At 39.8% G+C, this 25,461-nt stretch overlaps 1 protein-coding gene across 3 annotated transcripts in view; it reads left to right on the forward strand.

Moving 5' to 3' along the window:
* The first annotated feature begins 1,266 nt into the window (after positions 1-1,266).
* The window catches only part of Armc8 (armadillo repeat containing 8), a 93,782-nt gene continuing 69,587 nt past the window's right edge, over positions 1,267-25,461 (forward strand). For 2 of the 3 annotated variants that reach the window (XM_005367812.3, XM_026789584.1), the window contains exons 1-2: positions 1,267-1,564; positions 22,114-22,190. In XM_005367812.3, the coding sequence (XP_005367869.1) occupies positions 1,520-1,564; positions 22,114-22,190 (122 nt within the window). In that variant the 5' untranslated portion in view covers positions 1,267-1,519. The remainder of the gene's footprint in view (positions 1,565-22,113; positions 22,191-25,461) is intronic. The other variant, XM_026789585.1, reaches the window with a different exon arrangement.

The raw sequence follows: 25,461 nt of genomic DNA on the forward strand, positions 1-25,461 counted from the left end.
TTGTGAGTCACCATGTGGTTGCTGGGAATTGAACTCAGGACCTTTGGAAGAGCAGGCAATGCTCTTAACCACTGAGCCATCTCTCCAGCCCTGTAAAATTATTTTTAAGAAAAGAGGTAAGGAATGAAGTGTAGATCACATAGCTATAGAGACCATGTGCCCAGTTACAATCTGCCTGGTTGTAGCAGGCATCCTAGGACATGATTCTAGGTGCTAGGTGGATGGACATTTAAATAATTTTGTATTTTTGAATGGTACTGCGTACTAGAATAAAAAGGAACACAGCAAACTTGATTTCACCGATTATGATTTAGGAAACGGTTAAAAAATTTAAATTTAAAATTAAATTGAAATGACATTATTGGATGAATAATACCCGGGCAAAGACTGGCAAAGATTGTGTAGTTAGGATGAAGATTACAGAATTTAGGATAGAATATATTGTTACAGCAGGAAGGTTCTCTTAAACTTCCAGCCTTCCAGAAGTGCAACATTTGTAACAGACCTATAAGCAAGGGTGATGAGTGATAGAAAGAACTTAGAAAGTACAGGAGGAAATGAGGAGCAGTGAGAAAGAAACGCTTTTGCTTTAACAGTTTATGGCTTTATCCAGAGGAGCGGTAACAACCTGAATTAGGGTTGACTTCTCACTGTTTTAGTATGAAATATTCAGATCGTTGACCTTCCCCCATATGACTCAGAGGCTGGAAGAAGTCTAATATATAGGCAGCACAATGCTTTCCACATTGCAGGCATGTTATTTTGTTTATTGGTTCATTTATTCTCATTAGCCCTTATTTTACAGTCGGGAGAACGGAAATATAAGGAGACCAAGAAACCTGTTCAAGATAATGGTGCTAACTAAAGTAGCAAGGATTAAATCCAGGCGTCTTACTAGAGTGCCCATTCTTAACGCACTATACCAGAATAAGTAGGTCGGGCACACAATGTTAAAGCAGGTAAGGCTTGAGCGTTGAAGCATGAACCGACCGTTCTTATTGGTGGCATGACCCGGTTTTGAGACCAGTTTCTCCAGCCTTAAGATGGAGATAGTACCGAAACTGGGAGTTTGGTGTAGAGTGAGATAGTGAATGTGAAAGTGAACTTCAAACTACGTAGGTAACTCCACCTACTAGCGTTTAGGAAAGAGAACCTGTAAACTGAAATTTATGAGCGCCGACAGCTCATACTGCCCGGGTGAGGCTCCGCCCCCAGCCGGTGGAAGGTGGGGCAGGCAGGCCTTTGCGCATGCGGAGGCCGCTGCCCGCGCCCACCTCTGACCCCAGCGAGAGTAGCTGCTGTTTCTGAGAGGACGATTCGTGAGCCGGGGTCCGGCGCGGTTAACCATTCTCCTCCCTTCTGCCCAGTCCTTCAATGCTCGAGCGACGCCCGGAGCTTGGTCGGTTCTGAGAAGCTTATCTGGCTTTCTACAGAGGATCCGTCTGCTGGCCCCATCGGTGGCTGTCGAAAGTGCCGGCCTCGCGCCGGCGCCGGCAGCAGCCGGGTGGGAAGGCTCAAGATGGCGTGCCTGTTGGAGACCCCAATCCGCATGAGTGTCCTCTCGGTGAGTGACCCGCTCGGCGCCGGCCAACCCGGGCCCTGCCCACAGCATTACCCCGGTGCCGTGAGCTTCCCGAGCACCACGCCCTGCGGTGGCCTTATGTGGGGTACACGCGACCCGGGCCGAGCCGGAGGCGTCTCCCACTCGCGAGCTCCCACCGGTGCGGATTCCCAGGACGACGTCCGGCAGGCGGGGAGGTCGGGCTCTATGCAGCCGGCCCATGGGCGCGGCTTGGGCTTGGCCGAGCATTTCCCCTGCCTCCCTCTCTGCTCGGTTGCTTCTCTGGACCCAACTCGCTGCCGGCGGCGGTTCAGGACAGGCCTGGGACCGAGCGTCCACTCCATTCTACCGGGCTGTGGCTAGAAGAGGTGTGAGCCGTTCAGCTGCCACAGCACTGAGGTGCCAGGCTAGGCGTCTTCTGTCACGTCCCCACACCCAGGCACCTGCCAGAGCCGCTTGCTTTTTGGCAATGGGGGTTTCCAATCAGCTGCAACTCTTGCTATAGTGTGTGGTTATTTAGACCCCCTTTTCTCTGTTCTGCTCCTGTGGTCGCGGCTCTGACACTAGAGAAACTATGTTTCTATTGCCCGGTGTTCGTTTTTTCTTTAGGGAGGGCAAAACATTTTAGAAGGAGGAATCAAAAGAGGGGAATAAAAAGAAAAAAAAAAAGACTAGCTTTCCACATCTTGATATGCCAAGAAGTCATACTATTTCGTTTTTTTTTAAGTTAAAAAGAACAACAACAAACCAAGGAGAAGACATTCACCTTGCACTATATTGTCCTTAAAAGAACAGGACCAGCAATGGAGTGAACAAGAATGAGAGTTGCTGGGGGCTAACTTTGGAGGGTTTTGCAACAGATTTTAGCTGTTGGTCTCCAGTGATTCATTTGTTGTTGTTGGAAATAAAGGAGTTTGCAGGCAGAGTGATTGGTCGTCTGGTAGACTTGTTGAAACCTATTGAGATGATAGCTGAATTCTAGATGACTTGTTAAGATACCTACAGTCTTGCAACTCCAGCCGGTTCCTTTTCTCTTCTCTGAACTCTTACACAAACACACTCACGTGTCCAGAGGCACCTAGTTCTTCACTCCACTCAGGTTTAGAGCCACGCAGTAGCGTGCTATCTAGAAAATACTCAGGTTGCAGTACAGTGCAGAATGTAATTTTGGGGGTCGGTCAACAGCTCTGTCCCTGTACGCGATATGCTGACCTGTTTACTTTAACTGCAACTAAAGAAGTGCTGTTCACCCAGTTGTTGCACACATTAATCTGGTACTCCGCTGACGATGCCCACGGATGTTTTGTGGGAGAGCAGACCAACGGCTTCTCTCACTGTATTAAAAGGCAAAAAGGATGTATCGTAACGGTTCAGTTCCCCTTTGATTGTGTCATTCAGTTGCAGTTTTCCATTAGTTCATCTGAAAAACTTTTGGTTGCCCCACCCCACTAGTGATTGACCCCAGCCCTTTGCGCACACTTGGTAAAGTGCTCTTCGAATACAGCCCTAGCTCCACCTGTGACTTCTTTACTTTTTGTACATTACCAGCTTCCATAATATATATATAATTGAAGCTTCATTTGTCTCACTTTCCCAGTAAATGCTTATGTTCTGTTTATTTCACTCAAAAACTTCTTGAAGAATATTTTTTCGTTTTGAGTTAGAATTTTCTTTAGCAAAATCTAGTCTCATTTGGGAGCCTAAACTCACTCTAGTTTTCCAGTTCTTCAGTCATAGGGCCTTAGGAAAGCAGAACTTTGGACAAACGCTTTCAAATGTCTGGACTTACTGATCTTACACGCTATAGGAAAGGTGTTCCCTTTCAAACAGCTAACTAAAGCACCGTTTCCATATTATTCATTAGAAGCTATCGGGATTGAGGAACTGGCTCAGTGGGTAAATTCCTTGCTTCACAAGCATGAGGACTTGAGTTAGGATCTCCAGTACTTACATAAGAAGCCACACATTGCAGTCCATGTCTGTGACATCAGTACTGGGGGCAGAGCCTGGAGGCTTTCTGGCCAGTTGGTCTAGTCTGAACACGGAGCTTTAGGTTTAGTGAAAGACCCTGTCTCAAAAAGTACAATAGAAACAGGAAGATATCAGATGTTGATCTCTGACCTACATACACACACACACACACACACACACACACACACACACACCCCAACCACACCACACTTGGGTGAATCCCTATATGCCAGTGAAGTACAAAGCCCTGTGTTGTGTACTTTAGCAAATGCAAGGGTTTCCAAAATGCTCTAAAGGCGCTCATAGTCCTGATGACTGGAGTGTGGTAACTAAGTTGACTAATGGGAAATCAAATTGTTTTAAATGATTTCCATCTATAGTCCATTATACTTTCTTCCTGAGAGACCTCAGTTGCATGCTTAACCTTAACTACTCAGTCCACACATCTACATTATCGTCTTGACTTTCCGCCCACATCTAGTCTCAAATCTTTGTGTGGATGTCATCCATAACATCTAACGAGACATGTTCTTTTTTCTGAGAAGACTTAGTCATCACTTCCCAGTTTGAGACTGTCTTTCACTCGTCATTCTGTTAAACTTCGCTGAATCATCTTCGTCTCTTTTTTTCCCTCATACTTCTGTTTGTTATTAGTGTTGCTCACATCTTTTTGAATGAGGGCCCTCATTCAGGACACATTGCTTTGTGTATTCACTATCACAGTGTCTTTAATTATATTTATTTATTGTGTGTCTGTGTGTGTGGGGGGGTGAGGTACATGTGTGCCACCGAGCATATATGGAAGTCAGAGACAACTTGAAGGAGTGTGGTGCTCTCATCATGTGGGCTCAGGATCAATTTCAGGTTATCCGGCTTGGTATTCTGCCAGCCTTTGGTTATTTCTTGAGAGAACTGTCTTGTAATATTGCCGGTCTTGAACTTATAGGCTCCATCTGTCCTGCCTCAGCCAGGCCTGGGTAGCTGAATTACAGATGCACCTGCTGCATCCTGCTTTAGTAATTTTTCTGCCTTAGTTCAAGCCCATTTCTGCGTGGATTTCATAAAGAATACTTTGGAGATCACTCCTTAGTTTGAATTCTTCAGAGGGCTCTGACTTTGGAAGGGGTGATGTTCATAGATAATTCTGAACTTCAACATTGTTTATCTCCCATAGGAACCATCCATTCCATAGAAGTGGATTTCTTAGGTTGAAGTTGATCATTAATTCTTCCAAATTCCAGTAACATTATGCACTCATTGTATGTAATTGAAGCTTTGTATATATTTTTGTTGTTGTTTGTTCTTTTTTTACTTATTTTGAGAAACAGTCTTATTGTAAAAGACTGGCCTTGAATTCAAGGTCTTTTTGTTGGAGCTGAAGAGATGGCTCAGCCATTAAGAGCACTTGTTGTCCTTGCAGAGGACACAGGTTTGATTCCCAGCACCCACATGGCAACTCAGCTCCATTTCCAAGGGGTCTGACACCCTCTTCTGACCTGTAGACACCAGGCATGCACTTAGACACACATGCAAGCAAAATACACACACATAAAAAACACCTTAAAACAACAATAGCATTGTTTTGCTTCAGCCTCCAAAAGTACTATATAGATTGTTTCATGTAATGTGTTTTGATCTTCTGACATTTGCTAAGTACGGCATTAAGTTAGGGAAAGCAGTGGTGAGCTACACGTACCTGTCTGTGTATTTGGAGATTTTAGTTCAATAATAACACAGAATCATGGAAAGTTTTTCTAGAGACACTGAGCTGAGAGTTCAAGAATGAGTTAGAACTAACTAGAAAAGACGACAGAATAGCAAAACAGTCAATAGATCCCCTCAATTATTATTCTGCAGTAAGTTTTTAAAGAGTAAATTAGTTCAAAGATAAGTGCTTGACTTTTTTTTTCTCTCAATCCTATTGTTAGGACTTTTTTTTTTATATATAAGTACAAGGTACTTAATAAATGCTTGTTGAAGGAGGTGGATAGATTCAGCTCTCTTTGTACTGTACCATGGTCATTCCTGTTTAACCTTGGCCCTTCAACCTATTTCCCATGTTTTAATTTTTTTTGTTTTCTTTTTTTCTCCTTCCTTCCTTCCTTCCTTCCTTCCTTCCTTCCTTCTTTCCTTCCTTCCTTCCTTCCTTCTTTCCTTCCTTCCTTCCTTCTTTCCTTCCTTCCTTCCTTCTTTCCTTCCTTCCTTCTTTCCTTTCTTCCTTCCTTTCTTTTTCTTTTGAGACAGGATTTCTTTGTGTAATCCTGGCTGTCCTGGATCAGGTGTCTTTGAACTCAGAGGTCAGCTCAGCCTGCCTCTGTCTCCTGAGTGCTGGGATTAAAGGTGTGGGCCACTACCTCTCAGCCATAAATTGTTTTGTATTTTTTGTATTTATTTTTGTTTATTCATTTATTTATTATGTATACAATATTCTGTCTGTGTATATGCCTGTAGGCCAGAAGAGGGCACCAGACCCCATTACAGATGGTTGTGAGCCACCATGTGGTTGCTGGGAATTGAACTCAGGACCTGTGGAAGAGCAGGCAATGCTCTTAACCTCTGAGCCATCTCTCCAGCCCTTATTTTTATTTTTGAAATAAGTATAGGCTCACTGGAAGTTGCAGAGAGGTCGTGTGTAACTCTAACTCTGGTTACCCATTGGTTATATTTTACATAATTACAGAGCCAGGAAATTGGTATAGGTATGTGGATATTTTTGTAGCATTTTATTACTGCTGCTGTTAAGATACAATAGTATCCATCACCATGAAGATTTCCTTCATCTACATCTTTAAAGTCACACTCCCATCCTTAATTTCTGGTGGCAACTACTTACCTTTTTTCCATTAACAATTTTGTAAGTTTTCTGCATTGTTACGTGAGCAGAAACATACATTTGTGGCCTATTGGGATTGACTTTTGTCACTCAGCATTATGCTTTTGAGAGTTATCCAAATTATTGCATATATCTGTAGTTCGTTTCCTCTTGCCAAATAGTATCCTGTGAGTGGATGTCCAAGCATTTATTTATAATCAGTCATCTATTGAAAATTTTTGTTTCTAGATTTTGGCTATTATGACCTATTGTGGACAGTCTCTGACAGGTTTTTTATGTGGATATGACTGAAAGAAATACCTAGAAGTGTAGTTGCTAAAAGTATCATTTTACATATGATAAATGTGTGTTTAGTTTGTCAGGAAACTGATGAGCTTTTCAGGTTACCATTTTATATTTCTGTGAGTAATGTATGAGAGGTTCAATTTCTCAGTCCTTATCCATCATTATTGTTAGCTTGCATTATAGCTTCTCTAATAGCTGTGTACTGATACTGTACTATGTATGTTCTTAATTTGTGTTTATTTCCTTAATGAATAATAATGTTGAAATCTTTTCATGGAGTATAGGGAAATGTTTGTGTCTTTTTTTTTTAAATATTTATTTATTTATTATTTATACAATATTCTATCTATGTGTATGCCTGCAGGCCAGAAGAGGGCACCAGACCTCATTACAGATGGTTGTGAGCCACCATGTGGTTGCTGGGAATTGAACTCAGGACCTTTGGAAGAGCAGGCAATGCTCTTAACCACTGAGCCATCTCTCCAGCCCCGTTTGTGTCTTTTTAAAAAATGTTCTCTAATTAGGCTGCTTGCTTTTTGATTATTGAATTTATATGTTTATTAGGTGGGTATTTACAAGTACTTTATGTGGTCTTTTCTTCCTTTAGCTATAAGTGAAAAACGAACATTGGGGCTGGTGCTTGTCTCTCAAAAGAACTTTGGTCTTAACCTCATGCCTTACACAAAAAGTAACTCAAAGAAGATCAGAGGTTTATTGTAAAAAATTAAAGAAACAAAACAAAACCAGCCAACGAAAGCCAATGCTTTACAATAAAGCAGGAGGGCTGGAGAGGGCTCAGTAGTTAAAAACTAGACTCACAATCAAAAATAGAATAAAACAGGAAAAAAATTCATGGAATCTTGTATTTGGTGAAGAATTTTAGACCTGTTGAAACAGTTGATAAGTTAGACTTAACAAAATGAAAATTTGCAAAGACCTTGTTGAGAAGGTGATTGCTGCAGGCGGTGGTGGTGCACATCTTTAATCCCAGCACGAAGAGGCAGGCGGATCTCTGAGTTTCAAACCAGCCTGGTCTACATAGCTAGTTCCAATACAGCCAAAGCTACACAAAGAAACTCTCTCTCTCTCTCTCTCTCTCTCTCTCTCTCTCTCTCTCAAAAAAAAAAAAAAAAAAAAGATGATTGTATTTGGTTTGGTCACTTTATAATTGTTTGAGGGAGGCATGGTAATAAAATGCCTTTGAATTTGCATATCTGGTATAGACAGCTCAGGAAATTGTTGGCTTTAATTGGTTCCTTTACAGTCTTTCCCAGAGGTCAGTGTGTCCTTTTTAGATGAGCAGCTTTCTTTCATTATATAGAGTTTTCAAAGTCTATAGATACCGTTCTGTTTTTGTCTGTTCAGTTCTTGACAGTTTTCTGTTTGGTGTTGCCTATTGCTGCCTATTGATCTGCTCTCTTTTGTGGGCAGTTGGCAGTAATAAAAAACTCTGTGACGTTAAACCCAGCTAACCTCTAAGCATAACTTCGTCTTCCTTTGGTTTGAGTAATAAACACAAAAAATGAAATCCGTTCATGTTTGCAGAGTTAGTGTATAAAACACCTCAGGGTTTGTAGGGTTTGGGCAGGGTTTGCCAGCAGAGGTTCTAAAGGATATTGTTGATATGAGCGTCTTACTCTTTAGTGGCAATGGGTGGCATATGAGGGCTGCTTATTTCATGTTTCAGGGCATTTTGTGGCCACCTGAATTCAGACACTTGTTGCTCAGTAAATCTTCTAACCTATGAAGACTCAGAAACTTCTTAATACAGTCTTCAGTTGTATCTGGGAAACTAGCCTTTGGAGTGATTCTTGGATTTTGGCTCCCTGCCCTCCAACCCCAGTCCAGGGTTGTGTGCATGCACTCTGTCACTGAAGTTCATCCTCTACATTCTGATTTTTTTTCCCTTTCTGGTTTTCCAAGACAGGGTTTCTCTTGTGTAACAGTCCTGGCTGTCCTGGCCTGTTCTAGAGCAGGCTGGCTCATAAACTCATTGAGATCTACCTGCCTCTGCCTCCTGAATGCTGGGATTAAAGATGTGTGCTTTAATCACTGCCCAGCTACATTTTGATTTTTGATTTAATAGTTGCTTTAAAGTAAATACTATCTACCAGGTTGATTTGTGGGTAAACAATCTTATTTGGCAAAACATAATGTCTGTTCCCTTCTCATTCACTGAATATCGGTGCTGTAATCCCTGAAGCATGGTGGGGGGTTTTAGCTTCTTAAGGATTAGTATTACCCACCCTCTTCACAGAAGATCATGCATATGCCTAAAGAATCACATGGTTTCTAGGGCTTCGAGGTTTCTCTGAAGCCTGCATGTTGGTCCTGAGTTAACTCCTTTACCTGTCCCAGTGTCAGACACCAAAATGTGCTATTCAAAAGCCATTTTAATTAGTTTGGAATGGTAAGAGTAAAATTAACAGTGTTTAAAACTCAGTTAAGGTTTCATGTTTGGGACATGAATCTGAGGAACCTTAACTTTTTTGTCCAGATTTTGTCAGTGAACTCTCCCCCAAAGTGAACTCTGGCCACCGTAAGGGTTTTGTGTAGGAGATGGTATAATGGACTTTGGAATGCAAAGCTAGGTTAACTGGAGAGTCACTCTAGAAGAAAGTAAGATTATTGAGGGTTTCAGCACAGGCAAAAATGGAAAAACACATAAGAAGTATCTCATGGTATTGACATAATTGTTACAGGCTACAATGTAGATGACAGACAGGTAGATCCAGGGAGAAAATATAATGGAAAAGCTCTTGCCTCTGTAAAGGTGAGGGCTGAGTGTAAATAAGCACCATGGATAGCTCCATGGCAAGGCTGCTTCTGCCTCTGAGAAGGGGAGGCAGCCTGTGCACAGCAGTACTTTTGAGGTGCACCGAGAAAGACTATACCCAGAATCTTGAAGTCACTACACTGTTGCAATCTTGAATAACTTAAAAACTATTGTATGGTACAAGGCAACATCTATTTGTGTCTAAGTAGCTCACTTTTTCTTTCAAGGCCCATCATCTCTGAAGTAAATTGGTACTACCTTGAGCAGATGTGTCTCATTTTTATTAAAAACCCTATGTTAGCAAAACATTATATTTGTCATTCTGTAGGTCTTTGAAGTGTTTGAAGATCACCTATCTAAAATATATCTATTTCTTTTGACCTTGAAAACATATATAACGTGTACAAGTTTGATTGTTATAGGTGACTATTAACCTGCATTTCTTCTTCTTTTTTTTCCCCTCAAGACAAGACAAGGTTTCTCTGTAGCTTTGGTAAATGTCCTGGAACTAGCTATTGTAGACCAGAGTGGCCTTGAACTCACAGAGATCCACCTGCCTCTGCCTCTAGAGTGCTGGGATTAAAGGCATGCACCACTACTGCCTGGCCCCTGCATTTCTTTTTTTTTTTCCTTTTTCTTTTTGCTTTTATTGAGCTATATATTTTTCTCTGCTCCCTTCCCCCCCCCCTTTTTCCCCCACTTTCTACCCTCTCCCATGATCCCCACGCTCCGAATTTACTCAGGATAGCTCACTTTTTTATGTCAGGATTGAGATATAGGCATTTGCTATATCTTAGACGATTGCATTGGCTGTCTTATTGGTGGCATGTGAATAACTTAGCCAATCCAGAAAGTATCTCTGTCTTTGTGATACTCACAGTCCTTTTAGCCTCTGGTGCTATCAGAGACAGTCTTTATTCTTTGAATTGCCACATTATGCTGTTTTGCACCACAGGTCTCTGTAGCTTGTTCACTCTGTCTAGGGGCATCACCTAACACCTAATTTTTTTTTTTTTAAAGGTGAAGGAGCATTCAAGATCAAATAGACCTATATGACTTTTTGTGATTTGGACTTAAAAGGATAGACATCATAGTGTTTGGTTTAGAAGTATGGATGCTACATTTTTTTTTTTTTTTTTTTTGGTTCTTGTAAGCACTAAAGCAGTTGTTAATAGTGTATATCAGGGCTGTAAAAATATATTATTAAATTAGAAACTCACTACAGAAAAAAGAAAAGGTGCTCCTCATATGACCTTTATTCTAACTGTGCACTGGCTTTTCTACTGTGAGAAGTTCTGTTGTGTATGAGTAACAGAGAATATTTTACCTGGAAAGAAGCAGACAATCTTTAGTTCATTCATGTTAACTTTTATTGGGGAAAAACTGAGAACTGGATGTATTAACTTTTCCACTGTGGTATGCTGAGTGCCCAGCTCTGCTCTCCAAATTCCTACATTTTAAAGTATGAAATTGGGGCAATGAGCTGGTTCAGGGAAGAGGCCCCCTGCTACTAGGCCTGACAGTGTGGAGTTTAATCTCTGGGAATGACTCCTGCAAGTTGCCTTTTGATCTCACATGTGCACCATCATGTGCACCGTGGTATATGTATGTGCCCCTCCATAAATATATGAAAAAGCCCAAAATTGTGTTCTTGGATTTATAGTTTAGGAGTTTATGTCCACATTTTATGAACACTTACTGAGATACTTTTCATAAACTCTGTTGATGTATAAAGCCTGGTTTTCTGTATTCATTGAGAGGTCAGGGTTCCAACATAAAAGATCAAAGTTATGTATTTAGTATTTCCATGGTGATGTTTTGAATTAAAGCAAATCATTTTTTAGTGGTCTCAATTGCTAGACAGATGGGGCCCAGCTCAACTGCCAAGTGTCGTTTTAGAAACTGTCCGTTACTTAAGGTTATAGGAAAGTGGAGTTTTGATTAATCTGGAAGGAGAGGATGTTGTGAAACTTTAGAACTAACGAAGAATAATCTTGTAAGAAAAAAGCCTAAGGATAAAAATAGCTGCAAATGTATTATGTGATCGGGAGGCAGAGGCAGGCGGATCTCTGTGAGTTCGAGACCAGCCTGGTCTACAGAGCTAGTTCCAGGACAGGCTCCAAAGCCACAGAGAAACCCTGTCTCGAAAAACCAAAAAAAAAAAAAAAAAATGTATTATGTGAAGTGTCTGAAAAGAATATCATGAGTTTGGTTGGGTCCTAATGGACCAGAAAAGCATAAAGCAAGACAAACATAAAACAAAACACAAAGCCTTGGGCTTAAGTAGTATGGGGCGGGGCAGCATTTTTTTTTTTCCTCCTTTTGGAAGTGAGTTAGAACTTTGAAATATATAGTAAGAGCAGGATAGTGATCTACACATGAAATGTCTATCTTTGTTAATAATGTACTTTTTTGGTAGTATTTCAGAAGAGTCTAAGTTATTCTTTCAAAATTAGGGAAGACTTACTTAGCATTTAGTTTTGTCTGCTGATCTGATAATTTTTTTTTGTCTGAAATTAACTCTTGGGCAGAGAGATACTTATTTTCCCATAACTCTTCAAATGATAGTGAGGAATGAGGTAGTATTAAGGTTTTTAAGTCTTTTATGTTCTTAAAAGAACACAACTCTGTTGTAAGAGCCTTCTTGTTTGATTCTGGCTGCCCAGCAACTCAGCCTGGAAATAATCACACAGAAACTATATTATTTAAATCACTGCTTGGCTCATTAGCTATAGTTTCTTATTGGCTAACTCTTACATCTTATTTTAACCCATCTCCATTAATCTGTGCATCACCACGACGTTGTGGACTACCAGCAAAGTTTCAGTGCCTCAGTCTCCAGCAGCAGCTCCATGGCTTCTCCCTGACTCCACCTTTCTCCCTGCATTCATTTTAAGGCCCTCCACCCCCTGCTCTGTTCTCTCCTCAGGCCAAGTCAGTTTCTTTATTAACCTATGGTATTCACAGCATACAGAGGGGAGTCCTACAGCACAACCCAAACCAGGAGAGAAGTGTATAATTTGAAAAGAGGCATAGTCTAGTAAAACACCGCTCTCGGTATTGGTTTTCAGTATCATTGAGTATGGAATTCCTGGTTTCTCCAGGAACAAACATAAGCACAGTAAGTCCAGGGCTTTCAAATGAATAACTGAGAATATTTGACTGATCTGAATAGAATTTCTCTGATATTCCAGAATGTTGATGTAGTGACAGAAGGGTGTTAGTTGTTTTTCTCAGATGTTTTTGGAGACACTGGAAACTCATTTTACACTGTCTGGGGGATGGAAATGTGTTTCTGGGGTTCCCTCTTTGACTGGGTGGGTCATTACAAGCCATGGCAATTAGTTGTTCCCAGCCTTACCAAACTCACTTTGTAGTGATAGATGTTTACATACTGATACCTTTTGTTTGTAAATGAAAAGTGTTAGCTGTACTCGTGTATAACTTGAAAGTTGGCATAATAGCCTCCCTCTAGTAAATGAAAAAGAAAACTGATTTAGGATGCCATGTAAAATTGTAAATATGCCGGTGTATTTATACCAAAAATAATTGTTTCCAAATGTGCTTATTAACTACTTATGTGATAGGCACACTATAGACTGATAAAGGCTTTAAGATTACTTAAATGGAATCCTTAGTGTTTTTTTTTTTTTTTTTTGGTTTTTCGAGACAGGGTTTCTCTGTGGCTTTGGAGCCTGTCTTGGAACTAGCTCTGTAGACCAGGCTGGCCTAGAACTCACAGAGATCCGCCTGCCTCTGCCTCCCGAGTGCTGGGATTAAAGGCGTGTGCCACCATCGCCCGGCTCCTCATCAATAAAATTTAAGAGAAAAAAGAAAAGATAAAAACAGGGGGTGGAGGGGAGAAGGGGAGAAAAAAGTGAGAAGGGTAGGATGGGGAGAACTTGGGGCAACGGGATCCCTTAGTGATTTTTATGTAGCCTCTGTAATGTCTGAATTTTTGGTAAAAGGTCCTAATAAGACAAAGTATGACCTTTATAAAGTTGCTGCAGTGATTGTACATTAAGGTAAAACAAAATATACTTTAGGTTTATATGTAGGATGGAATTTGATTCTAAGTTCAGATAATTAAGACTCTTTTGTTTTATCTTGGTAAATGGATAGTGTGGATGTGGGGAGGTGGGATATGGTTGGTGAGCCTGCTATCTCATGGCATATACCATCCTTAGTCCTTGTCCATTAGATGTCAGGTGTGTTTTTACAGATTTATAAAATACAGCCTAAGGAGTAGTTTTACTTTGGATCTACTAGGCTTTCCAAACGGTGTATATAGCTTTTTGGCTCTAATTCCCATTGCTTCCAGCTTGTAACAGTGTAGTTACAATAGAGGGACATGAAAATAGAAGTGTATGTAATCTTGAAAACATAGGTAGGTACTGTTATCTTTTTTCTACTCCATCTTCCCGATTGTCTGAACAACCATTTAAATCTTTGTTGTAATTTCAAAAAATTGTTTTTTTGGGAACAAGTAAATGGGAACACAAAACAAGTATTAAAACATTTTAATACTAAATTGTATTTTCTTTCCTAAACATACCTTGTGTGTTATTTCCCCCTCTTCATCTGGTAAGTTAATATTAGTTTTTTAGATTAATTGCCCTAAATATTATCTTTCAACCCTCTCCCCTTTTTAAAATCGTGGGTTTTGTTTTTTGTTTTATTTTTTTTTTGTTTTGTTTTTTAAGAGAGTTGCTTGGTTTTGGTTTTGGTTTTCAAACTGTCTCAATATTAGTTCTCATTGGCCTGGAACTTACTGTGTAATCTACCTTGGCCTTGAGATCACAGAAATCCTCCTAAATCCTGAGTTCTAGGCTTACAGGTTTGGGCACCACACCCAGCTTCTGTTGACTTTTACATTGACAGTCCCACTTGCTACAAGTCAGCTTGTATTTCACTCACTTGTGCTGGGACTGCATTGTGGGTAGGAAAGCCTGTTTTATCTCTCTTCCCAGCTTCTAGCACAAGGCCTGGGAAATTAGTGATAGGAATGGATTTCAAACTGCAATAGGTTTAAAATGGAATTCTCTTCAGAGTTCAGATATCATGGGTTTTAGTTTTTATTTTTTGTGTCTTTCTATAAACGTGTCTTCCTCTGAAATGATAAACATTGTGAACAATTTGAAGTTTCTATCAGATTTTTTTTATTAATTGCTGTTAAATTTTGCTTAGTTGTCATTGGTTTAAACTTTCATTTTTTTATGGGATCAGAATTCCACAATGAGGGGGAGGGGGCTGGAGTGATTAAGAGCACTAGCTGCTCTTCCAAAGGACCTGGGTTCAATTCCTAGCACCTACATGGTGGATCACAACTGTATGTAACTCCAGTTCCAAGGGTTCCAAGGGATCTGACACTCTCAGTGCAGGCAAAACACCAATGCTCATAAAATAAATATAAATAAATCTTTAACAATTCTTTTTTAAATATATTTATTTATTTATTATCTATACAGCTAGCCAGAAGAGGGCACCAGACCTCATTACATGTGGTTACTGGGAATTGAACTCAGGACCTTTGGAAGAGCAGGCAATGCTCTTAACCACTGAGCCATCTCTCCAGGCCAATCTTTAACAATTCTACAGTAGAATCTTTTTTTAAAAATCTTACATTCCTGAAGACCATATGAATTAGAAGTTCAATAAGAAAATGTGTTTTAAACTGTAACATACTAAAAATGTGTTTATTTTTTGCCAATTATGTAGGTTCTGAGATTCAGCTGCTGTTACTAGAGGACAGGTGTCCTTGCCTGAAGTTTGACTTTAATCATGAGTATGAGCAACTATAGGGCATTAGTAGACTTAGCTAGTTGTTCATTTTCTTTTCATAATACACACAAGAAAATAGAATTCTTTAGAAATGAGTAGTATACATTCACCGTGTATAGGGGATTTTTGCATATTATCTCATTTAAGCTATACTCTTAGCTCTGTATAGCCATTTTATAGTAGATACAGTCACAAAATTTATTTTTTTGTCTGCCAAATTATCTAATTTTTTATTATTATTTCTTGTTTTTTGTAATTGATTTTTGTTGAACTCTACCACAAAATTTAATTTTGCACACACTTACATAGTGGTAAAGCTAGGGCTCAAATAAATCTTTGTTTTTTTCTACTCCATGGCTTAAATAATATTATATTAACATAATTGTAGAAATAAAATACCTAAAGAAGCTACAGTATTGAAAACAGCTTGGTATTGGCATAAAAACAGAGAAGTCGACCAATGGAATCGAATAGAAGACCCTGACTTTAACCCACAAACCTATGAACACCTGATTTTCGATAAAGGAGCTAAAAGTATACAATGGAAAAAAGAGAGCATCTTCAACAAATTGTGCTGGCAAAACTGGTTGTCAATCTGCAGAAGAATGAAAATAGACCCATATCTATCACCATGCACAAAAATCAAGTCCAAATGGATTAAGGACCTCAATATCAGTCTGAACACACTGAACCTGATAGAAGAGAAAGTGGGAAGTACCCTACAACAGATGGGCACAGGAGATCGCTTCCTATGTATAACCCCAGCAGCACAGATATTAAGGGCCTCATTGAATAAATGGGACCTCCTGAGACTGAGAAGCTTCTGTAAAGCAAAGGACACTGTCACTAAGACAAAAAGGCAACCCACTGACTGGGAGAAGATCTTCACCAACCCCGCAACTGACAAAGGTCTGATCTCCAAAATATATAAAGAACTCAAGAAACTAGACCGTAAAAGGCTAACCAACCCAATTATAAAATGGGGCACTGAGCTGAACAGAGAATTCTCAACAGAAGAAGTTCAAATGGCCAAAAGACACCTAAGTTCATGCTCAACTTCCTTAGCGATCAGGGAAATGCAAATCAAGACAACTTTAAGATACCATCTTACACCTGTCAGAATGGCTAAAATGAAAAACACCAATGATAGCCTTTGCTGGAGAGGGTGTGGAGAAAGGGGTACACTCATCCATTGCTGGTGGGAATGCAAACTTGTGCAACCACTCTGGAAAGCAGTGTGGCGGTTCCTCAGGAAATTCGAGATCAACCTACCCCTGGACCCAGCAATTCCACTCTTGGGAATATACCCAAGAGAGGCCCTATCATGCAACAAAAGTATATGCTCAACTATGTTCATAGCAGCATTGTTTGTAATAGCTAGAACCTGGAAACAACCTAGATGCCCTTCAATGGAAGAATGGATGAAGAAAGTATGGAATATATACATATTAGAGTACTACTCAGCAGTAAAAAACAAGGACTTCTTGAATTTTGCATACAAATGGATGGAAATAGAAAACACTATCCTGAGTGAGGTAAGCCAGACCCAAAAAGAGGAACATGGGATGTATCACTCATATTTGGTTTCTAGCCATAATTAAAGGACAGTGAGCTTATAATTCGCAATCCTAGAGAAGCTAAATAAGAAGGTGAATCCAAAGACAAACATATAGGCATCCCCCTGAATATTAACCTTCATCAGGCGATGAAAGGAGACAGAAACAGAGACCCAAATTGGAGCACCAGACAGAAATCTCAAGGTCCAAATCAGGAGCAGAAGGAGGGGGAGCACAAGCAAGGAACTCAGCACCGTGAGGGGTACACCCACATTCTGAGACAATGGGGATGTTCTTTCGGGAATTCACCAAGGCCAGCTGGCCTGAGTCTGAAAAAGCATGGGATAAAACCGGACTCGCTGAACATAGCGGACAATGAGGACTACTGAGAACTCAAGAACAATGGCAATGGGTTTTTGATCCTACTGCACGTGCAGGCTTTGGGGGGGCCTGGGCGGTTTGGATGCTCAACTCACTAAACCTGGATGGAGGTGGGCGGTCCTTGGACTTCCCACAGGTCAGGGAACCCTGATGGCTCTTCAAGCTGATGAGGGAGAGGGACTTAATCAGGGGAGGGGGAGGGAAATGGGAGGTGGTGGCGGGGAGGAGGCAGAAATCCTCAATAAATAAATAAATTAAAAAAAATAAATGAGGGGAGAGTATAAAAGAAAAAAAAAGTTAAAAAAAAAAACCTAAAGAGCAGGAGAATAAACTAAAGAATGGGCAGTATATTGAGCAGATATTCCTTAAAGAAGCACAAATGACCAGTAAATACATGAAAGAAATGTTCACCATCAGGGAGAGGCAAATCAAAATGACATTAAGGTCCCATTTTAAGCCAATCAGAGTAACTATCATTAAAAAAACATAAATATTGGTAAGTGTGGGAAAAAGTAGAATGACTGTCACCAAGAAAATGCAGATATTTATGTGTGGGAAACAGGAACCCTTATACACTGTAATTTATTCCACCTACTGTGGAAATGGGTATGGAGGATCCTCAAAGAATTAAAAATAGAATTACTATATGATTCAACCGTTCCCAAGTGTGTATTCCAGGGAGTCAAAGCTGTCTTTCTGTAGAGATACAGGCATACTCAGGTTGTGTTGCAGACTAGGGACACACTGACAGCATGGGTAAAGACAGTGTAGAATACACACACACACACACACACACACACACACACACACACCTATTTTTTTATTCAGCCATGAAGAACAAAACTTGTTATTTACAGGAAGATGGGTGTAACTGGAGATCATTCTGTCAAGTGAGATAAGCAAATTCATAAAGCAGAAAAAAAAACCATGAAAACAAAAAGGGAACCGTTACAAGCGAGAAAGGGAAAAGAAGCGGGTTTAAGAGAAGATAGTAGAGATGGGGTCTAGATCAAGGTATCTGGTAGGAAAGTGTCACAGTGATACTCGTTGCTCGTACAGTTGTGTGCCCCAGTGGAAAGTAAAGAGGCTAAAAGTAAAACAACACAGACGAAAGCAGTAATAAACTAGAATAACTTTGATATCTTACTAGCTATAAACATCTTTCATTCTCTGGTAAACTAATAGTTTAGCTTATTTAGCTCAAAACTCAAGTTGGATATTTCTCTTCATTTATAAGTTGCCTTTATTTATAGCAAGTCTGGGCTTTAGCAAACTGTCATTTCAGACTTTTCCTGAAGAGTTTTATTTATTTATTTTTAATTGATTTTTAAGAGAGAATGACTTGAATTTCTCTTGTTCTTGGGTGGCTCAAGAGGTGCACTTAGAGCCTGTTCTGTTTTGCCTGTTAAAATCTCTGACCAGTTTTCTGAGCTATTGAGATGCTTCTCTTTTATTGCTACTAAAGAAGTCTAAAACCTGGGTGATTGCTCAGGCCAGGTTGTCTCCAGTACTCTCAATTTGTTTGTGTTCTGTGCTGATTATTAATTTCTTTTTTACCTATAAGCAAGTCATTCTGATTTAAATGATACATCAGTACATTTAAATATCTGTTTGTGTGTTTTTGTGTTTGTGTTAGATATGTGCCAAAATTTAGCTGCTTAAAAATAATGTTGATTGTCTCTGAGTTCCTCACTTGGGCTGATTTATAGGGATTCTCAATCCTAGTTTATCTGAAGCCAAAATTTTTATTTGTGATAGCAAGTCTTGGAAGTAGTGTGCACTTTATATATAGTGCAGAAAAAATTATTAGAAATACTTGGTTTTTATTTCAGTTTCCCAAAATTTACAACTGAAAGGGTAGACTCACATACCTACAAGGAACTCCAAATATTCTGGAAAGTTTCCTAATAATGGTTTTAAACTTTTTAAAAGCTTTTAATTAGTTTTAAAATTGATAAAATTCTGTTTCTGTCCATATTTCATATGCTAAAAACAGCCATGGGAGGCTGGTGGCCGCCACGCTGACACAGCAGTTGTTGCTCAACATGTGTGTAGTGGATCCCCTCTCCACTGCTTTCTCCTTTGCTCATTCTGCTCCAGCTATAGTGGCCTCCTGTTCTTTCATTGTGACAGACACAGTTGTTTAGAGCCTTGTGTTTGTTTCTCTTTGTAAGGACCTGCTCTTCTTTAGGCCTGTACTCAAATACCACCTTCTTGTCATTACTTAGTACCTGGCCTCATTATCTTCATTCTTCGCTCTTCATTTCCAGACTGCTTCCTAAAGCAACAAGAGCTCTGGGGGGATGGGACCCATCTACCGAGAAAAGCAGTGAAATGCAAGAATTGCTCCATACAGGCAAGGGCATGAATATGTAGGAAGTACTCATGTCCTCTGTTTGCTTTCTGTCATGTTGGCTTAGGGGAATTATCTTTTTGTGTACATGGTTGACTACTTATTATTGGAAGCTTCTTAGAAGGCTCTTCATTTAGTGTCTTTGGCATCTTCTTTGGCACGGAACGGAACTTTCAGCAGAAGGCAATGTGAAATGCTCAGTGTGAGCCACATCTCAGTTACCCTTTGTCATTTCTCTAGCCTCTCTGTTCTTGCTCAGTATCAGCAGCTTGACAGGCTACTTGTCAGTGTTGGCTTTCCAGGTCCTGTGACTGCGATCCTGACAGTGACTGTCTTCCCATGAATCCTCTGTGCTGCACAGCACCCTTTTTCTAAGACAGTCCTTCCAGTGTGTTGCATAAACTTCTCTTTTCTACTTCTAGTAGAAAACACAAAACTGTAAACCGTGGACATGAGTTCTTCATCTTTATTGTGTTTCTCACTACTGTGCTTGGTGTGTTGAATGAACCAGGCACAGAACAGGAAAGAGTTGCTCCTACAGGAGGGAATTTTGAATAGCCCAACAATTTTGGAAAAGAATTGCACAGTTGGCCAGGGGAAAGGGCACACTCAAAACTTTATCATTTAAAAACTTACTAGAAAGCTGTGGTAATCAACACTGGTACTGACACAAGACTGTAGATTAGTGAAAACGAAGAACAGAAATAAATCAACTTGTGGGCTTCCCTCAGACCCTGTAAATAGGATTTTTGATCAGGACACCAAGACAGTCAGTGGATAAATTAGTGTCTTTCCCCAAGAGGTACTGGGACAACCAAATATTCACACTTTTTTAAAAGTGTGAGGAACTCATTTGAGTTAAGATATATCACCTATGTACCATAGCTTTTCCTTCAGTTGGTTTTAAACATATTGAGAAGCAACAGAAGACGCACAGCTGTGGAGTAAAGGGGTGAACTGTAAAACCATATGTCTGCCTCCGGGTAGGAGAGTCTCAGAGTTGGAGAAATCCGGAAGAGCTCACTCTTGGAAAGCCAGGAAATGGGTGGGGGATGGGAAGGTGGCTTAGTTGGCAAAGTATTCACTTCAAGAATGAGGGCCTGAGTTCTGGTCCCTGCACCGAAGTAGTGGGCATGGTGGCATACACTTTAATTCTAGCACTGGGGAAGAGGATCAGGAGGCCCTGAAATTGGTAGCCTCCAGGTTCAGTTAGAGACTCTCTCTATCTTAAATGGTGTGGCATAACTTGTATGTTTGTTTTATAGATTTGTGTAGTTTACCCTAGCTTAGAATTCTTTTGTCATGTCTGTCTGTCTGTCTGTCTGTCTGTCTGTCTGTCTGTCTGTCTGTCTATTTCTGTTTTATGTGTACAGATGTTTTTCCTGCATGTATGTCTGTGCATCACATACATGCCTGGTACCCACAGAGGTCTTAAGAGGGTGTCTGATCTCTTAGAACTGGAGTTACAGCTGGTTATGAGCCATAATGTGGGTGCTGGGAAGTGAACCCCAACAAGTGAAAGTGCTCTTAACTGCTGAGCCATCTTCCCAGCCTTGTGTTTGTCATCTTGGTCAGCTTGGTAGCAGTGATGTTTCCTGTGTCTGTCTGAGGGATTTCCTTGGCACTCTGACCAGGAGCTGTTCTCCTATAGTGGGTACTAGACAGAAGAACGGGCCCTAAGTGTCACTCACAGACATATGCAGCATCCAGCTGTCAGTGGAGCGCATGCTTTCGTGCTGACAGAGCTGGTGGGACTCGGGTTAGTTTCTAGTGGAGCCAAGTGTCCTCTTTCTCCCCTAACCTACAGGTTTTTCTCAGAGAGATTTAACAGACTAATTACAAAAAATAGTATCCTCCTTTAGTTCTAACTTTTAAATGAACCAAGTTACCCTGTTGATTCCTCAAATTTCTTTACCAGTTTCAGTACCAAGCTTAAGAGTGTTTCATGTCGCCGGGCGGTGGTGGCGCATGCCTTTAATCCCAGCACTCGGGAGGCAGAGGCAGGCGGATCTCTGTGAGTTCGAAACCAGCCTGGTCTACAGAGCTAGTTCCAGGGCAGGCTCCAAAGCCACAGAGAAACCCTGTCTCGAAAAACCAAAAAAAAAAAAAAAAAAAAACAAAAAAAGAGTGTTTCATGTCATAGACTTTGTTATTGTTTTTTTTTTCTTTAAATTGGGTGGGATCTTAAAAATGTGATTGACCGAGCTGGAGAGATGGCTCAGAGGATAAGAGCACTGGATGCTTTTCCAGAGGTCCTGAGTTCAATTCCCAGCAACCACATGGTGGCTCACAACCATCTGTAATGTAATGAGACCTGGTACCTTCCTTGCCAGCAGTACATTGTATGCTTAATAAATAAATAAATCTTTAAAAAAAATGTAATTGACCACTGGCATCTTGAGCTGAATACTGTAGTTTCTAGTTATTTTGATAACTAAGAGAAAAAAAATTTCCTGCTAACATAGCATTTTAGGGAGCAAATAAAATGTGTTCTGGAAGGAGCCCCATTCACTTCCTTGAGGTAGACTATTCAGCTATTTGGTGTTTTGGGTGAATTGCTCTATGATTTGTGATTTGCATGGCTTCAGATGTCATTATTTTTTCCCTACTTTCTAGGAAGTAACAGCTAGCAGTCGCCACTATGTTGACAGGCTATTTGACCCTGATCCCCAGAAAGTTCTCCAAGGTGTCATGTAAGTAGTATGCATTTAAGACTTTATGAAAAAGTCTTGTTTGTCTTCATATTTTGATCTGTCAAATAATATAATTATGAAAATGCAGGTATAACTTCTTTCATTTGGCTTTATTTATGTGATGGATTGCTTGATGTTCATGACAATATTTTATTATATAGATTTATCTGTTGATAGTTATTAACTAACATGATTGACTTCATTTTTCTTCTAGAACCCTTGTTTTATGTTTTAAAATCTTTCCTTTGGGTAATGCTTTTGCTTTTAATATCTATGAAAGCAAGGTAAAAATTGATAGCTAATAGTTGGAAAGCAGTGGGAGAATAGGTTAGTATGATTTTGTTGTTTTGTTTTTTTTAAACTTATCAACTGTCATCATAATTTCCAAGTGATAAAAAAGCTAAATATCAACATTTAGAAAGCAGTCCTTAGAAAATTTAAGCTCTTGATAACAGAGAGCATGGATAACCTTCTTTAATGAGGGGAAACATTTTTAATCAACACACTGTAGGTGACTATTTTTAAGATTAAAGTTGGACAAATGGAATAAGATTTGAGGTAACTGAAAAGTGAAATTTTTGCCCTTTTGAGGTTCATAGGCTTTTCCTTTCAACACATTAGTTCTGAGCAAGGAGCCTTAGGCTGCTCGTGGAGTTGGGAAGCACAGGACTTACAGGCCTCTGCAAGGCTCAAGGCTCAAAAGAGAGTTAGGATGAAATGCCTTTGGGGTAGCCATCAGGCCACAAGCAGATAACTGTCCTTCCTTTCCTCTCCCTTACTGATGTTTTCAGTCAGATGGTACTTTAAGCTTTATTCTTGCTCAGCCATGGTAAGCTGAAATGCTCTGCTTATTTTGATTATAATTCTTTTTTAAAAATAGCGACATCTGGCTGGGTGGTGGTGATGCATGCTGTAGTACTCTGGAGGCAGAGGCAGCCAGATCTGTGTGAGTTCAAGGCGAGCCTAGTCTACCAAACGAGATCTTAGACAGCCAGGGCTACACAGAGAAACCCTGTCTTGAAAAACAAAAATTACGTGTGTGTGTGTGTGTGTGCCTGAGTATATATATATGTGCATGGGATGGTACTCCTGTAGGCCATGAGTTATGGTGGAATTTACAGCTGTAGAGGAAGCAGGCATACCAGATAAACTAGACTACATTGCAAATTCTGAGCTTTCTTTAGTATGGAGATCAGTATATGACTAAGCAATTGTAGCTATAGAACACAGGAGTAATGAGTACCCATAATTCTAGTGCACAGGGGCAGAGGCAGGAAGAACTTGAGTTGGAAGCCAGCTTTGGCTATATAAGAAGTTCAAGACCAACCTGGACTGTGTGATCCCTTTCTTCAAAACAACAGCATTAAACAAAAGACAGTTGCAGTACAATTTTTGGCAAGGTTATTGGTATTGGTTCAGATTATCTTAAACTCATAGTTGAAGTGTTCAAAATTTTATAGATCATGAATCAAAACTATTTAAATGTTCCCCTTTCTTCCCCGATTTACCATGTGTTCAGAACATGTAAATTAGACTCCTGATCTGGTTTTATTGTCATGGTTCTTTAAAAGAAGATCAGTTGATACTCCATGTAACCGTGCATTTATATTCCTATGTTGAAAGGCAAAGGTGATCCGAACAAACATGGCTGGCTCTGTAGTTTCAAGGTTGAGTAGAATCAGATCTGGCCTAGATTCCTCAAGGAATTCACAGGTAATTGTCAATGCCATAGTGTGATTTGTGAGGTTCTCACTAAGATCCAGTTTCTAAAGTGCTTTCTAAAGTATTTTAGTGTACGACTGAGATGAGATGGTTTTAGTAATGATTATTGTTTTCTGGCTCCAGAGAGCAATGTCTCTGCTTTTGATATAGACAGGGTCTTCTTTTATTTGCTAAAGGAATCAGAATTAGTAGTTCACATAAAAATTAAGTATTTGCTTCTTGAGAATTTTAAGGTTACAATGTTAACTTTTTGGTCAATAAATATATAAAGCAATAGTATACTAGAAGAGCAGTGTGCTAGAATAATCCTGAGTCTTAAAAGTGGTGTTCTAAACGGAACTTAGCCTGGGAGTTATAGCCGACAGTGAGATTGCCGTAGTGCCTTAGCTCAATTTGATATCATCTTTGCTAGCTATAGAAAGACCTCTTTCTATGTGTATATGTGTAAGGCTGACTGTGAAGGCCTGCTATGTACTTGTTTATGTCTAATACATCTTTTCATATGTACAAGGTACCTGTTTGCTGCCACATTATTCTGTAATGTATTAATATACTCGTTGATGTTCTTTGGAATGGTTGAATTTAAAATGTTAATATATTTCAAAATGTTGAACATTTGTTGCAAAATTATTATTATGTTGTGTACTTTTGTTTTTTGGAGAAAGTAAGGTGATTTGCAGTCATGTTGGTAGAACAGAATTAGATCCAGTAAATAGTCTAATTTCTGAGGCAAATATTTTTCAAAATTGTTCATTCATTAGGGAGAAATATGATCAAGATATATTGTATACATGTATAAGATTATCAAAGATAAAAGAAATTCTAAAAATACTTATTTGCTACTAATGAACCTTAAGATGCTGTAGAAAATTATATATTCACTATAAAATATTTTATGTAAGTTTTTAAGAAATTACATTTTAAATATCTGCATCACAAAGTAATTTATAAGGATGAGCAAAATTACTGCCAGTTTTCAGGCCTATTCTGTTTGCAAATATGGTAGGAATATGGTTTGTGTTTAAGTTGACTTGAGCTGAGTTTCCTATGAAAAGTTTACTGTCTTGACCTGAGGATGCAGCTTGGTGGTAGAGGGAAATTGTTTAGCATCCACAAGACCCAGTTTCATCCAAGAACTGGAAAAATGAATTGATTCCTGATTCAAACTTACAATTTCAAAGTGCTAAATCATCATCGAGCTCATTTTAAAATTGTTTTTGGTGCTGAGGGCTGATTCTAGTTGAGCACTCTCCCTCGTCCCTGAATTCTAACTAGCATGGCAGCTACAAATGGCTAGTTGTTAATCTGAAATATAAATATTGTTTAATTGGGATGTCAGTGTATGCACCTCATTTTCTAGCCATGCTTAGAAATTGAAAGCTCAGCCAGGCACGGTGGTGCACGCCATTAGTCCCAGCACTTAGGAGACAGAGACAGGTGGATATCTGAGTTTGAGGCCAGCCTAGTCTACAGAGTGAATTCTAGAACAGCCAGGGCCACACAGAGAAACCAACACACACACACACACACACACACACACACACACACA

This window comes from Microtus ochrogaster, unplaced genomic scaffold, assembly GCF_000317375.1.
Source record: "Microtus ochrogaster isolate Prairie Vole_2 unplaced genomic scaffold, MicOch1.0 UNK24, whole genome shotgun sequence".
Lineage (NCBI taxonomy): Eukaryota > Metazoa > Chordata > Mammalia > Rodentia > Cricetidae > Microtus > Microtus ochrogaster.